This window comes from Electrophorus electricus, chromosome 15 (genome assembly GCF_041902795.1).
Source record: "Electrophorus electricus isolate QZ-2024a chromosome 15, ASM4190279v1, whole genome shotgun sequence".
Classification (NCBI taxonomy): domain Eukaryota; kingdom Metazoa; phylum Chordata; class Actinopteri; order Gymnotiformes; family Gymnotidae; genus Electrophorus; species Electrophorus electricus.
Window position 1 is genome coordinate 19,696,058 of NC_137511.1, and position 14,194 is coordinate 19,710,251.

Genomic DNA, 14,194 nt, shown 5'->3' on the forward strand with positions numbered 1-14,194 from the left:
TTCAAGTTTGGTTTATTTGTCACGTACATAGTCATACACGATATAACTCGCAGTGAAATGGTTTGAGAGTGCTCTGTCCAAACTGAGGAGAAAAAAAAACAGGGGTGGATAAGGAAAATATATATATATATATATATATATATATATATATATATATATATATATATATATATATATCCCCACAGTTTATCAGTTGCCCTGATTCAGGGCCCGAATGACCTGTGGGAAGAAACTCCTCTTCAGTCTCTCTGTACTGGTCTTCAGGGAGCGAAAGCGCTTTCCTGACCTCAACAGAGAGAAGGGCCTATTGTTGGGATGGGTGGGGTCCTTCACAATCCTCCTGGCCTTGGTCTGGCACCGCTTGTAATAGATGCCCTGCAGGTCAGGAATGTGGTGTGGAGCAGATGTGCAATTGCGTCATCAGTCGAGCTATTGTGGCGGTATGCAAACTGCAGTGGGTCCATGGAGGCTGGCAGTGAAGAGGTGATGAAGTCTCTGACTAGCTTTTCAAAGCACTTCATCACGACTGATGTGAGGGCAACAGGGTGGTAGTCATTGAGGGTCGAGGTTTTTTTGGGACAGGGATGATGGTGGATCGCCTGAAGCTGGATGAGACGGTACCGAGTGTCAGGGAGAGCTTAAAGATGTCGGTGAATACCGATGCTAGCTGGTCTGCGCAGGCTTTGAGGACTCTTCCGCAGATAGCGTCTGGTCCTGCCGCCTTCCTGGTATTCACTCTTTTAAACACTCTCCTCACGTCACTCTCCGTGATGATGAGAGGGCGTTATTCTGTGTTGGGCTCTGCGCATGTGCCGCTGGCTGCGCCGATAGCACCAAGTTCAAGTTCAAGTTCAAGTTTGGTTTATTTGTCACATACATAGTCATACACAATATAACTCACAGTGAAATGGTTGGAGAGTGCTCTGTCCATACTGAGGAAAAAAAAACAAAACAGGGGTATATAGGGAAATATATATCTATATATATACAAAATATATTAACAATGTATGTACAATATATGTATAATATGTTTATATACACAATGTACAATGTATATATGGATATGTGTAAATGTATGTACACAATGTACACAATGTACAGTTCCAGCTTACAGTTGACATATTTACAGTTACATGGTGGTGGTCCCCACAGTTGATCAGTTTCCCTGATTCAGGGCCCAAATGGCCTGTGGGAAGAAGCTCCTCTTCAGTCTCTCTGTCTTGGTCATCAGGGAGCGAAAGCGCTTCCCTGACCTCAACAGAGAGAAGAGCCTATTGTTGGGATGGGTGGGGTCCTTCACAATCCTTCTGGCCTTGGTCTGGCACCGCTTGTAATAGATGCTCTGCTGGTCAGGAAGTTCCATATGAGTGATGCGCTCTGCTGAACGCACTACACTTTGGCGTGCTTGTCTGTCCTGCCTGGTGCTGTTCTCAAACCAGACTGTGATGTTCCCCATGAGGATGCTCTCGATAGTGCAGGTGTAGAAGTTCCGCAGTACCTTGGAGGGCAGTTTGAAGTCTCTTAGGCATCTGAGGTGGTAAAGACGCTGACGAGCCTTCTTTGCCAGGGAGTTGGTGTGGCAGGACCAGGACAGCTCCTGCGAGATGTGAACACCAAGGTACCTGAAACTATCTACTCTCTCCACCGTGGTTCCACTGATCCTCACCGGTTGGTAGTGCTGCTCCTGCTTCTTGCTTCAATCCATGATCAGCTCCTTTGTCCTCCAGGTAGGCCCTCTCATCACTGTCCGAGATCAGGCCCATGACGACGGTACCGTCAGCAAACTTGACAATGATGGTGGAGCTGGAAGTGGCTGTGCAGTCATAGGTGTACAGTGAGTAAAGCAGGGGGCTTAGGACACAACCCTGAGGAGCTCCAGTGCTGAGGGTGAGGGTGGATGAGACACAGTTGCCCACCCGTACTGATTGTGGTCTGTCTGTTAGGAAGTTGGAGATCCAGTCGCACAGGGATGTATGCAGTCCTAGATCCTCCAACTTAGTAGTGAGTAGGGACATACACGGTGTTGACGATGACTGAAGTGAACTCCCAAAGAAGGTAGAAAGGATGAAACTTGAAGGCGAGCAGCTCCAGGTTGGGTGAGTAGAAGCGGGAGAGAGTAACAACATTGGCATTGTTGCACCAGCTGTTGTTTACCATCACACACACTCCACCGCCTCTTGATTTCCCCGAATCTGCTGTTCTGTTCATGTGGTGAACCGAGAAGAACTCGGCCAGCTGGATAGCGTGGCTCTGTACTGCTGGGTTCAGCCACGACTTTGTGAAGTAGAGGAAGTTGCAGTCCTGAGTGTCCCTCTGGAACTTTACCCAGAGGTCATCGAGCTTGTTGTCCAGAGACTGGACATTGGCTAGCAGGATGCTAGGTAAGGGAGCTCGGTGATGCCGGCTCGCTTCCCTTGAGGCCTTTTCCTTGTGTCGCATCCTTTGTTCTCCCTCAGGATCTCCGTTGGCCATCATGGGTCTGGGGTTAGAGACGGTTTGAGACGGTCGGCGGATTCTGAAAGCGAAGAGTCTCCGGAGCCCAAGGTAGCACCTAAGGCTCTGCCTAGGAGGCTTTGCTCCGGAATAAGCAGGCGGCCCAATGGGGCTTGCGGGGAGGTATCGTCCTCAGATGAGGACACTCCCTCCATGAAGGCTCACAGCCCCAGAACTCACATGCCTAAGCCGAAGCCGCGCAAAGACAAGAAGGTGGCGTCACCGGTGCCTGCTCCCGAGATGGGCCAATCAGTTGAGCCGTCTCCGGAAGCACGCATGCGCCCCACACATGTCAGAGAGAGAGGATCCCTTCCAGCCGGGGCAGACTCTCATCCAGCTGATGAGTGGCGGATTAGCTGGGGCTCCTGCTACCTTCCCTGGACTGTGTAGTAGCCATTTATATAATCCTGTTTTTTACTAGTCCCGATCACTGTGCCTGTCCCTGTCTTGATCACAGTACCTGTTAGCTTGTCTCCCTTTATGTCCGTGCCTGTTCCTGTCAGTGTGGCCATACCTATGTCTGTTGTTGTCTTGGTCCCTGTCTTACCCCCTGCTGTACTGCATGCGCTCGCCTGTATTGGGTCGCTTGGTCCTCCGGCCTCGCCATTCGGCATGGGCTTCAGGGCCGTAGCCTGATAGGCTGGTGCGCCGGGAGTTGGGCCATTGAGGAGGGGCTCTGTTACGGTATGGCCCCTCCCCCCAAACATCTCCCTGTGTGTGTGTGTGTGTGTGTGTGTGTGTGTGTGTGTGTTTGTGTGTGTGTGTGTGTTCATCTGTAAGACCACACCCTCCCTGTGTTTCACATCTTCTCCTTATTGTGTCATTAGTGTGCGTGTATATAAGTCTTGGGTCTGAGTATAGGTGGTGTCGATGTTTGAACCAGGTTAGCTCGCTAACCATGTTGTCCTTGTTTCAAATAAATGTTTGTTGTGTTAGACACGGCTTGTCCTCACATCCTGCCTTGCCTCCATACGTCACAAGATAGGAAAGCGAAGTTCATAAATCCCTCAGCAAAACTCCATCAACAGTCAATGATTCCTCGGGGTAAAAGAAAAAATAATCCTACTCTTTCAGGTGTATTTCCACTGTGCGAAAGTGGAGGGAGAAGATGCAAACTTTCTGCAAGTGAAGTCCCACGACCTGACGCTTCCATGTGTTCAAAAAACCTATCCCTTCTGGTTCCTGTGATTCCATATTTCATTATTGGTCAATTCATGATCGCCCTGCCCATTGGGTGATCAGTCATCTACAGTCATCTTCTCCAGAAGGGAGGAGCCCTGAACTCATGTGCCACGCACCCTCCTTATGGGGTATGTGCTCAACAGAATACATGAGTACAAGAAACAAAAAGGAAAACGGTTGACACATAATTACACATTATTTATCATATGTGATTGTTACAACCTATATACACTGATTTAAAATAAGTTAATCTTGAAAATAAGAATTAGTAGAGGAGGTATTAATTAGTATACATTTAGTATGAGACTGGACTGTTAGTTAAATGACCAAATAAAAACAGTTCTTGGTTGTGGTCTCTGCTGGACATTAACAGGTCCCATATCTTGCTGCACTATCTGCTTCTGGTCTGCTTCCTTCAACACCTCTTCAATACTCTTCAATACTGAATAAACAGATCTGATTAGTGAACTCCTGTGTCTGATTACTGAACACCTTGAGTTGAATAGTGAACAGTTGAATCTGATTTCCACTTCATTTTTGTATTTTGCAGTTAGTTAGTGTAACAAAAATAAGTCACCATGGAGATGCATGCAAACATTACATCCAAAATTGAGCATATAAAACACATAGGTAATTGGTTTTCGTAAGTCAGGGTTTACACACAACTCATTTCCTCAGTATCTTTCCCATTTTCCATTTTGTAATCTCAGTACATAAGTCATAATTCAATCTTTCTGTCACAGTACCCCCCTCCCTAGCACCTATTTGCTTTCCCCTCTCTGGGTATTTGAACTGTGCCTGCCTTTATTACTACTACCTGGATCTTTGCTCTGTCTGGATCTGCACCTTTGTACAGTACAGCTTATACCTATTAAACCTTCTGTTATTATCTGCGTGACCCTCTCCACCTACCATTTTTTCCTGTGTACTCCACCACAGCCATTGCAATAATGCAGCCTAAGGCAAAGACCCATTCAAACGGAAGGAGAATCACTTGGAGATCTTCAATTGTTCGTTTACCATTTCCTAATGATCATAAACAAAAGAGAAAATGGAGTGATGCACATTTTCACTTATCAGAATTACTGTAGTTGTGGAAATTAGTCATGAGTTCATGAGAAATGACTATGATTTCAGTGTTAATAAAGGGTTAACACAATTGAACATACACAATTTAGGGTCTTTGCAAAATGTATGCTGCAAGTAAAATGATAAAAAAAAAAACTACAAACAATTCAGAAAACTAAATGCACCCAGTTATTATAGTAAATTATAGTGTGCTAATAGTTGGAACATTTCTGGTGAGGTAGTGCATACTTACGCGTTGACAGGATCAGCTCTGCTGTTAGTGTTAAAGAGTTCACCAAAAAGAGAACTGCTACTCCACACATACACAGTCTAGAGAACGGAACTGAAATACAAGACCGAAAAGGAATTGTTTCACTGGCAATCCCGAACTGTTTTCTGTTCTGCATGAGAATCACATTACAGCAGTGTCAATACAGAAATTAACCAAAAACTAAACTTCTGCTCTCTTCAGTATTCTCCTTCCTGTTTATCTTTGTGTTTATATCTAGACTCTGTTTTTATGGTAGGGCAGTACCCTGTAAGTACACCTTTTCTCCCACCAGTCATGTTTACCTGGGGTTCGGGGTGAACTTCACACCTTGACCCACAGAGTATAAAGGTCATTGGGGTCAGGGAGGCTTTGAGGTTACAAAGGGCTGGATGTCATTGTTTCTTGTTATCCCTTCATTATTTCATCAATTTAAACCTGTATAATCCTGTCAGGCTTTGCTGAGTCTTGTTAGTTTTAGTGTTGTTTTTGGTTGTGATTTAACTCCTGAATATTTTTGTTGATTTAGTTTTCTCCTTTACATATTTGACTACCCGTTTGCTGACCTTGAACTGTTCTTTCATCAACAATATATTTCCCTAATTTATAACATTTCCTCCAATTTCTCCTCATCCAGTGTTACAGTGATCTGTATCTCCATCTCTGTTTTAGTGAGTTTCAATTTCACACAGTCAGCTCTATTTATTGGTACATTATCAACAGGTGTGGAGTTCCCTTTAAATTCAAGTATGCACCTGCAGTTCAGCATAGTAAAAATTTTATAATGGCAGTAGAGGAGGATAATGCTCCTCAACTTCCATCCGTGGACTTGTGCCCCATGCAAAACGACGACCTCCACAAGGAGATCGCCCATTTATTTATTCTTGTTGGTTTACTCATAGTTTGTTTGTTCAACCAGTTTTCGCTAGCAAGTGTAAAGATCTGCAGTAAAACATTCACAGATGGCTGGACCTCCACAAATTCCTTCCTCAAGTTGGCAGATATCTTCCCTGGGAACACATCAGCAAGCTAACCGTCATCATCAACTGACAGCTGGATGATAAAGGTATCTGGACAGAATAACGTGATCCAATGTAACTTTCACTTTAAAGTGCAGGAAAGGCTCACCCCCACGAAGCCACCTGACGTTCTACAAGGGCTGTGAACAAAGCAACGACAGAATGTTGAAGCACTGAGTTTAATATCTAGCAATGTACTTTTTTTTGCTGTGTTATATGTAGAGATTTAATTTGGTGCTACAACACTGTAGATCCAAGATAAAGGAATCTATTTGTTAAAGGCCAAAGTCAAAACACATATGAGGGGGCACGTCCATTAAGACCAACCATTAAAACCATAAAGTAGTCCCCCAGTGTGTGTGTGTGTGTGTGTGTGTGTGTGTGTGTGGTGGAAGGGGGGGGGGTAATTAATAAAACAATTAAATACATAACTAAATATAAATGAGAGCAGAATAGATGACTGAAGAGCAGAAGAGAAGAAGTGCCAGAGATGAAGAAAGACAAGTTGAGCAGAGAAGAGATGACAGAGGAGAGGAGAGGAGAGAGGAGAGGAGAGAGGAGAGGAGAGAGGAGGAACGGAAAAGAGATGACTGGAGAACAGAGAAGAGGAGAGATCTACAGAGGAGAGGAGGAACCGAAAAGATGATTGGAGAGCAGAGGAGAGGAAAAGACATGACTGTAAAGGAGATTAGAATATAGGACCAGAGCAGAGAGGGTTGGAGAGGAGAAGTCGAGAGGTTAAAATGCGAGGAGAGCAGAGAAGAGCAGATGTACCTGATGCCCTCCCAAGTGTACTTGTAAGTAAATGACATCAATTTCCTAAACCTTGGTCACAATATCTGTACTTGTCTTCATATAACAATACATAGATTTCTGGTTATATGAATATTGTTATACATTATTATTATTATTATTATTATTATTATTATTATTGTTATTATTATTATTATTATTATTATTATTATTATTATTAAGGTACTAATAATTTCATTTTATGAGTTAGTGAATTCCCTGCCCGCCGGGTAGATTTGTTCACCCACAGCCACAGTTCATGGCTACGGCCTTCCCTTGATCTCTCTATCTCTCGCTCTCTCTCCTTTTCTCCTTTTTCCACATGCAAACTCCCCTTAATTTCTGATTGAATCAGATTTAACCACTCAATCTTTATCTCTGTTGCCTTGAGAGCAATAAATAGCAGTATATGCTACTGCTTAGCAGTATAATTGATGCTTTGGTATGGCTGTGTACATGCTATGCTTCCTTCATGATTATGTTGAAAACATGTTGCAAACAGTTTTTGTGATTATGTTATAAACAGATCCCAGTGACTCTCCGTACCACACAGAGCGGTCTTAATCCACCCCTCTACTAACCTACCATCACATGGTTGTGGGTATAGATTTGAATACGGTCGAAATTTGTGCCATAGTCTCTCCCTTTATACCAGGATCTCCTACCCCCACACACAAGCACGCATGTACACACACACACCCACATACGCACACGCATGCACATAGTCAGTAGTTCACCCAGTGTCTCCCCATTTGTTATAACTGTGTTGTTGTGACGTTTTAACTAATACATGTGTCTCGTATGTTGAACCCCGTTACCTGAATTGCTGTCTCTTATTTATAACCTGAGGCCAGAACTATTATCGAACTATCCTTTAGAGTATAATTATTAGTATTACCACCAATATAATTTACTGTAGATATTTGACTTGGTTGAAAAGATTAAAATAAATGTATATGTAATCTAAACTAAATATAAGCTAAATTTCCAATATTTTGTGGGTAATTTTATGAGACTGACAGCTTTAAGAAACTTGTCCGGCACCTACAGCAGAGTGTGCAGAGAAAAATAAACACCCTACTTGTATATATGAAGGAAAGCCAAGACAGACTACAGTGGTAATGCACAGCTGTGGACTTGTGTCTATGTAGTGAGTCTCAGGAGGTGGTAATTTAACATTTATTTTGGAACAAAGGAAACAACACTTTTACCTGTTGGACTGAAAAACAACAAACATGTCACTCATACAAACCAGACTGAAGTGTTTAAGCACACTGAGAGGCTGAATGTGTGTGTCCCAGTGATAGGTCCAGTGATAGGCTGAATGTGTGTGTCTAAGCCCAGTGAGAGACTGAATGTGTGTGTCCAAGACCAGCGAGAGGCTGAATGTGAGTGTTTAGTCAAGTGTGAGGCTCAATATGTGTGTCTCAGAGCAGTGAGAGGCTGAATTGGTGCTTAAGCCCAGTGAGAGGCTCAATATATGTGTCTCAGCCCAGTGAGAGGCTGAATATGTGGGTCTAAGCCCAGTGTGAGGCTGAATATGTGTCTAAGCACAGTGAGATGCTATCAATGAGTGGTGTTTCTCAGTACTAAAGCATTCAGCAAGGTTGGTTATACACATGATTATTGTCACATGGTTCCAGGCAACACCACCTCTGGCCACTAGATGGCAGTCTGCTCGAATTCCCCGAGTTCCATGTGCAAATAGTTTATTATAACATCATGGGCCTTCTAAGAGTCATTGCTTGTAACTTTCCACAAGGCCTTTACTCTAAAATGCTCAGAGAGATTTCTTCACATATCATACTCTACCTTGGTTGCTAAGGTGACTGCCCTTGTCAGCCACCATAGAGGATGACACATTACACACTAATTTAGCCACTATAGAGGATGGCACATTACACACTGAATCAGCCACCTTAGAAGATGGCAAATTACACAATTAAAGCAGATTTTCAGACTCACAACCACATCTTTCACGATTTGTGACTGTCATTATGTAACAATATGATTGTCACATTAATCAAAGTGTTAAACCTGCCTTAAGTCTGTTACCCAGGTTCCTTGTGAAGTCTTGCTCCCACTTTTACAGCATGCATGGCTGAGTGTTTCCCTTGTTTTGTCTCTGAGTATTTTGACCTCTGCTAATGGTTGTACAATTTGCCCTCTGGTCTCTATTGACCTCTGCACTTGACTCCTTGACACCTGCCTTGTCTGGCATTGTTACAATTATAAATGATGGCAATAATATTTTAATAAGGTAACCTTTAATATAAATGAGGCAGAACAGATGCTGTAGCTGCAGAACATTTAGATGCTTCTCACATGTAAACATGATGCCAGACATGAGTGTTCATATACTAGTTATTGCATGTATTTTGTCTCACTTTATGTGTCATACATTTTTCAAATGCAGAGCTCCTTTTATCTATGTAACATCTAAGGACTGAACTACTGCATTAGATTTTCATATAATACATTTTTGTACTTACCTAGTGGTTGTTTTCTCAGAGGCTTTTGTCGACCTGTTTGGAAATGTGACATGTAAAGGAAACCCAGTAAAATTCCTTCTGCTCACATGTGATCAAAAATAGGGAAAAGCTAATTAACCAGTGATGCCATCATATTTGAATAAATTCATTTTAAAAAAGACCTGACATTGTTGCTGGTTCAGACAAACATTCATGCAGATTTTGAGCACATTTAATCAAATTATATTTTCCCCACAAACATACTGCGCAGGATTTATACAGTTCTCATTGTTGGAATGTCACACCCTCTTGATACAACTGCCTTTCACATGTATCTATCACAGCACCCCTTTCCTAGAATCCTCCCCATGTTCGTGTGTGTGTGTGTGTGTGTGTGTGTGTCTGTGTCTGTGTGTGTCTATCATCATGCCCCTAACGTCTTACCGTGTTACCATGTGTCACACCTGTCCTTAGTTATATTCGTTGTTAGCACATGTATTTAAAACCCTTTTGTACTGTAGGCTGTTTTTGGTGTTTGACTCTACACGTAACATCACGCCAGTGTCTTCAGGTTTAACTGAAGTTGTTGTGGTTTAGAGTGTTTTTGTTCCATTCTTCGTGTTTTGGTTTCAGTTTTGTTTGTGTTATTAATAAACACGTTATTGGTTAGGGAGACTTGCGTCTGCATCCCACTTCCTCATCATGTCTTGTCACAGTATTATAATTATAATGTCAAACATGTGTCACCTTTTTGTTGAGTTTCACAGGAATGTCACAGAAACACATTTTTTCAGGGCAACTATTGTAGTAAGAGAACTCTTAAAAATAAATGATGAACACAATAAAAGCAAAAATACTATACCAGTAATGTCAAGTTCTGCAAATGCCAGTACAGTCAGAATGAAGAGAAGTACAATATCAAAGATCAGTCCCATAAAATCTACAAAAGGGAAAAAGACCCAAACATGTATAAAGTTTATTTAGAAGTGAATTCATGCTTAAAGGCCTGTGAGTCATACCCTATAAAGATTTAAGGCTTCCAAAAAAGCTTCCAAAGCTTCAGGCATTTATGATTTATGTTGCATTTAGAATTTTATAGTTAAATATGAAAATATCTTATTCTTATTTCACCTAATTTTCTCACCTTGCTATTCTTTACTGGTGCATGTTACCTCATGTATGCTGGTGCATGTTACCTCATGTATGCTGGTGCATGTTACGTCATGTATGCTGGTGCATGTTACCTCATGTATGCTGGTACGTGTTACCTCATGTATACTGGTGCATGTTACCTCATGTATGCTGGTATGTTACCTCATGCATGCTGGTGCATGTTACCTCATGCATGCTGGTACATTACCTCAAGTATGCTGGTGCATGTTACCTCATGTTTGCTGGTGCATGTTACCTCATGCATGCTGGTACATGCTACCTCATGCATGATGGTACATGCTATCTCATGTATGCTGGTACATGCTACCTCATGCATGCTGATGCATGTTACCTCATGTATGCTGTGTGTCTTGGTGCATGTTGCAGTGCAAACACAAAGCTTTTTAGTAATCACACATATTAGAAAACACCTCTGCTTACCTTTATCATTTCTTTTCTCGTAATAAATGAGAAAAAATGAAATTAAACTTGTGGAAAAAAATACTCCTAATCCGATGTCAAACAGACGGACTGCAAAGAGAAAAAAACATATTGCAGACATTAGTATGGGCTTCATTTACATTATTTTACAATCTTTTTCATTTTAAATCTTCCTTTAAAATAATAAAATGAAAATATATATAACTAAAATTAATGTGCACATTAGCTTCAATTATATTATGGCGTCTCCCACAGAGACAAACTTCATCTCCCAGAACCCTCAACTAGAGGACACCTTCCTTCAGTAGATCTAGTTTGTCTACTAATCATCCTCACCTTTCCCATTTCACCATATCATATATATATATATATATATATATATATATATATATATATATATATATATATATATATATATATATATATATATATATATATAACCTGCCTCTGCACAACATGGAAGCTCCTGTCAGGCACCATTGTGGCTATGATGAACAGGGCCCTATAACAAAGCCTGTGATTCAATGCCCCAAACTGGAAGGCTTGAGGCTGTACAACATCAACAGGCCTCTAATAGCCTTCATCAAGAACTCAATAAGGCTATGGAAGATAGCCCTAAAGGCCAACTTCAAGCCAACTGTCACGGAACGCTCGCCTCCCTCGAGTCACGTGGTTTGGCCCGCCATGTGCAGTAGGAGGGCGGTTTTGTTTGTAACCACACCTGCACCTTCTTCATCTAAATGTATATAAACCCGTGCCAAAGTGTGCAGGGTGTTGGTTATTGTAGGCGTAACATGTGGATGTTTCATGTTAATGTAAAACGTACTCTTGTATCTGTCTAACGTTAACTGTTTCATGTTCCTTGTGTGGGAGTCTGTGCGTGCTGCCCCTCACCCTGCAGCACTCGGGCCACCGCACGTTACACCAAACAAGGCGTTTACCAAGGAGTTGCCCTGTTCCCATTTCTGTTTTACATAGGCCTGAACCCCCTCAAAATCATCACCATAAGTGGCTATGGATAGTGGCTATGAAATGGAGCAACCATCAGCCACCTCCTCTACATAGATGACATCAAGCTGTATGCCAGAGGTGAAGGAGACATTGACTCTCTAATCCATCTCACCAGGATATACAGCAATGACATCGGAATGCCGTTCGAACTGGATAAGTGTGGTCGTATGGTCACAAGGAGAGGTAAGGTGGCTAGAACAGAGGGCTCACAGGCTCACACTACCAGAGGGTAATATAGCATATGTTAAGGGCAGCTAAAAATATCTTGGAAGTCAAAAGGGGATGACGAAGAGGCCACAAGGAAAGTAGCTACAGCCAAATACAAAGAATGAGGTAAGTTCTGCTAAATCAGCTGAATAGGAAAAATAAGCTATCCAAGCTATCAGCACTTACACTCTACCAGTCTTCAGATACCCCGCTGGCATAATAAGCTGGCCTAAGGAAGAGACAGAAGCCACTGACATCAAGACAAGGAAACACCTCACAATGCATGCAGGGTTTCATCCCAAATCCAGCACACTGAGACTATACACTAAGCAGAAGGAGGGAGTCTGAGGACTAGTGAGCTCCAGAGCCACTATCCAGGATGAAACAACCAAGACCCAGGAATATACCAAGATAAAGGCCCAAAGTGAAAGTGCTTAGTGAGCACCTCAGACAGCAGAAACCGAAGGAGGATGGAAGTGAGGAGGAACAGGGACCATCATAGCAGGACAAACAGGAGGATGGAAGTGAACAGGGACCATCATAGGAGGACAAACCCCTGCACAGTATGTACCACAGGCAGATAGCAGTAGTGGCTGATATGGAGAAATCCTACCAATGGCTGGAAAAGGCTGAATTGAAAGACAGCAGTGCCTCTGACTAATCATGCCAGCACAGAAACAAACACTAAGCACAAGATCAGTAGAGGCTGGGATGTACCACACCAGCCAGAACCACTGATGCAGGCTGTGCAAAGATGCCCTTAAGACAATCCAGTGCATAACAGCAGGCTACAAGATGCTAGCAGGCAGGGCATACATGGAATGCCATAACCAAGTGGCTGGCATAGTGTACAGAAATATCTGTGCCAAGTACACACTGGATGTTCCAAGGTGTATGTGGGATACACCCCTGAAGATTCTCTGGGACTTAGTAATGGCTAACCATCCAGATATAGTAGTGGTGGACAAACAGCAAAAGAGGGCTGTAGTGATAGGTGTGGCATTCCTGAGTGATAGCAACATCAGGAAAAAGGAACATCAGAAGACTGAGAAATACCAAGCACTGAAGGAAGAGCTAGAAAAGATGTGGGGGGTGAAGGCAACTATGGTAATTGGAGCAATTCACAGACTGGGAGGATAGCTCCAACAGATACCAGGAACAACATCCGAGATCTTGGTCCAGAAGAGTACAATCCTTTGTACAGCTAGGATGCTATGCAGGACTTTTAGTCTCCCAGGCCTCTGGTTGAGGATCTGAGCTTGAAGGAAAAAGACCGCCCAACATGGGCGAATTGAAAATGTATACACACATTTATGGCATTTAGCTGACACTTTTATCCAAAGCAACTTACAATTGTGACTAAGTACAACAAGCAATAGAAGGCCTTTCTCAGGGGCCCAACAGTGGCAACTTGGCAGCAGTGGTGCTTGAATTGGCAACCTTGTTATTACTAGTCAAAGACCTTAACCTGTGATATTTATGTGTGTGTGTGTGTGTGTGTGTGTGTGTGTGTGTGTGTGTGTGTGTGTGTGATCTGTATATATTACTGTTATTAAAATGAACATGCCAAATATCAAAAAGGATCTAGGGTAAATGGAGATGTGTGCTGCCACTCTACATGTTGACTTCACATACAGATACAAATTCACCTTTAATTAATGTCATTAGTCTTTTAGCAGTTTGTCATAGGCATATTGACACTTGGCATCCAGAGAATCATCACAGTATAATGACTCACCTCTTTCTCTCTGTCTACATGATAGATACATGATGGCACAAAGCTAACAGCTATAATTCACATCAAGGCAACAAAAATACAGGTTTAGATGTGGTGAAAGTAGCACCTGCTCAAAGTGATGGCATAATTAAACCCTTCATTACAGTCAGAATACATGCAGAGCTGACATAACAGGATACAAAGTATCTTATTACATTTATCTGACACTTGCACCCAAAGCAACTTACATTATGACTGAGTACAATTTGAGTAATTGTGGGATACAAGCATTGCTCAGGGGTCCAACAGTGGCAACTTGGCAGTGGTGGGGCTTGAATGTTATATTTGATAACAGTCATTATCGTGAGTGTAT

At 42.4% G+C, this 14,194-nt stretch overlaps 1 protein-coding gene across 3 annotated transcripts in view; it reads right to left on the reverse strand.

Moving 5' to 3' along the window:
• Window positions 1-14,194, reverse strand: part of LOC145651392 (uncharacterized) — a 31,107-nt gene that overhangs the window by 1,923 nt on the left and 14,990 nt on the right. For all 3 annotated transcript variants that reach the window (XM_081698242.1, XM_081698241.1, XM_081698240.1), the window contains 5 exons: window positions 10,887-10,976; window positions 10,156-10,233; window positions 9,315-9,347; window positions 4,997-5,086; window positions 4,588-4,701 (listed from right to left, as the gene is read on the reverse strand). In XM_081698242.1, the coding sequence (XP_081554368.1) occupies window positions 4,588-4,701; window positions 4,997-5,086; window positions 9,315-9,347; window positions 10,156-10,233; window positions 10,887-10,976 (405 nt within the window). The remainder of the gene's footprint in view (window positions 1-4,587; window positions 4,702-4,996; window positions 5,087-9,314; window positions 9,348-10,155; window positions 10,234-10,886; window positions 10,977-14,194) is intronic.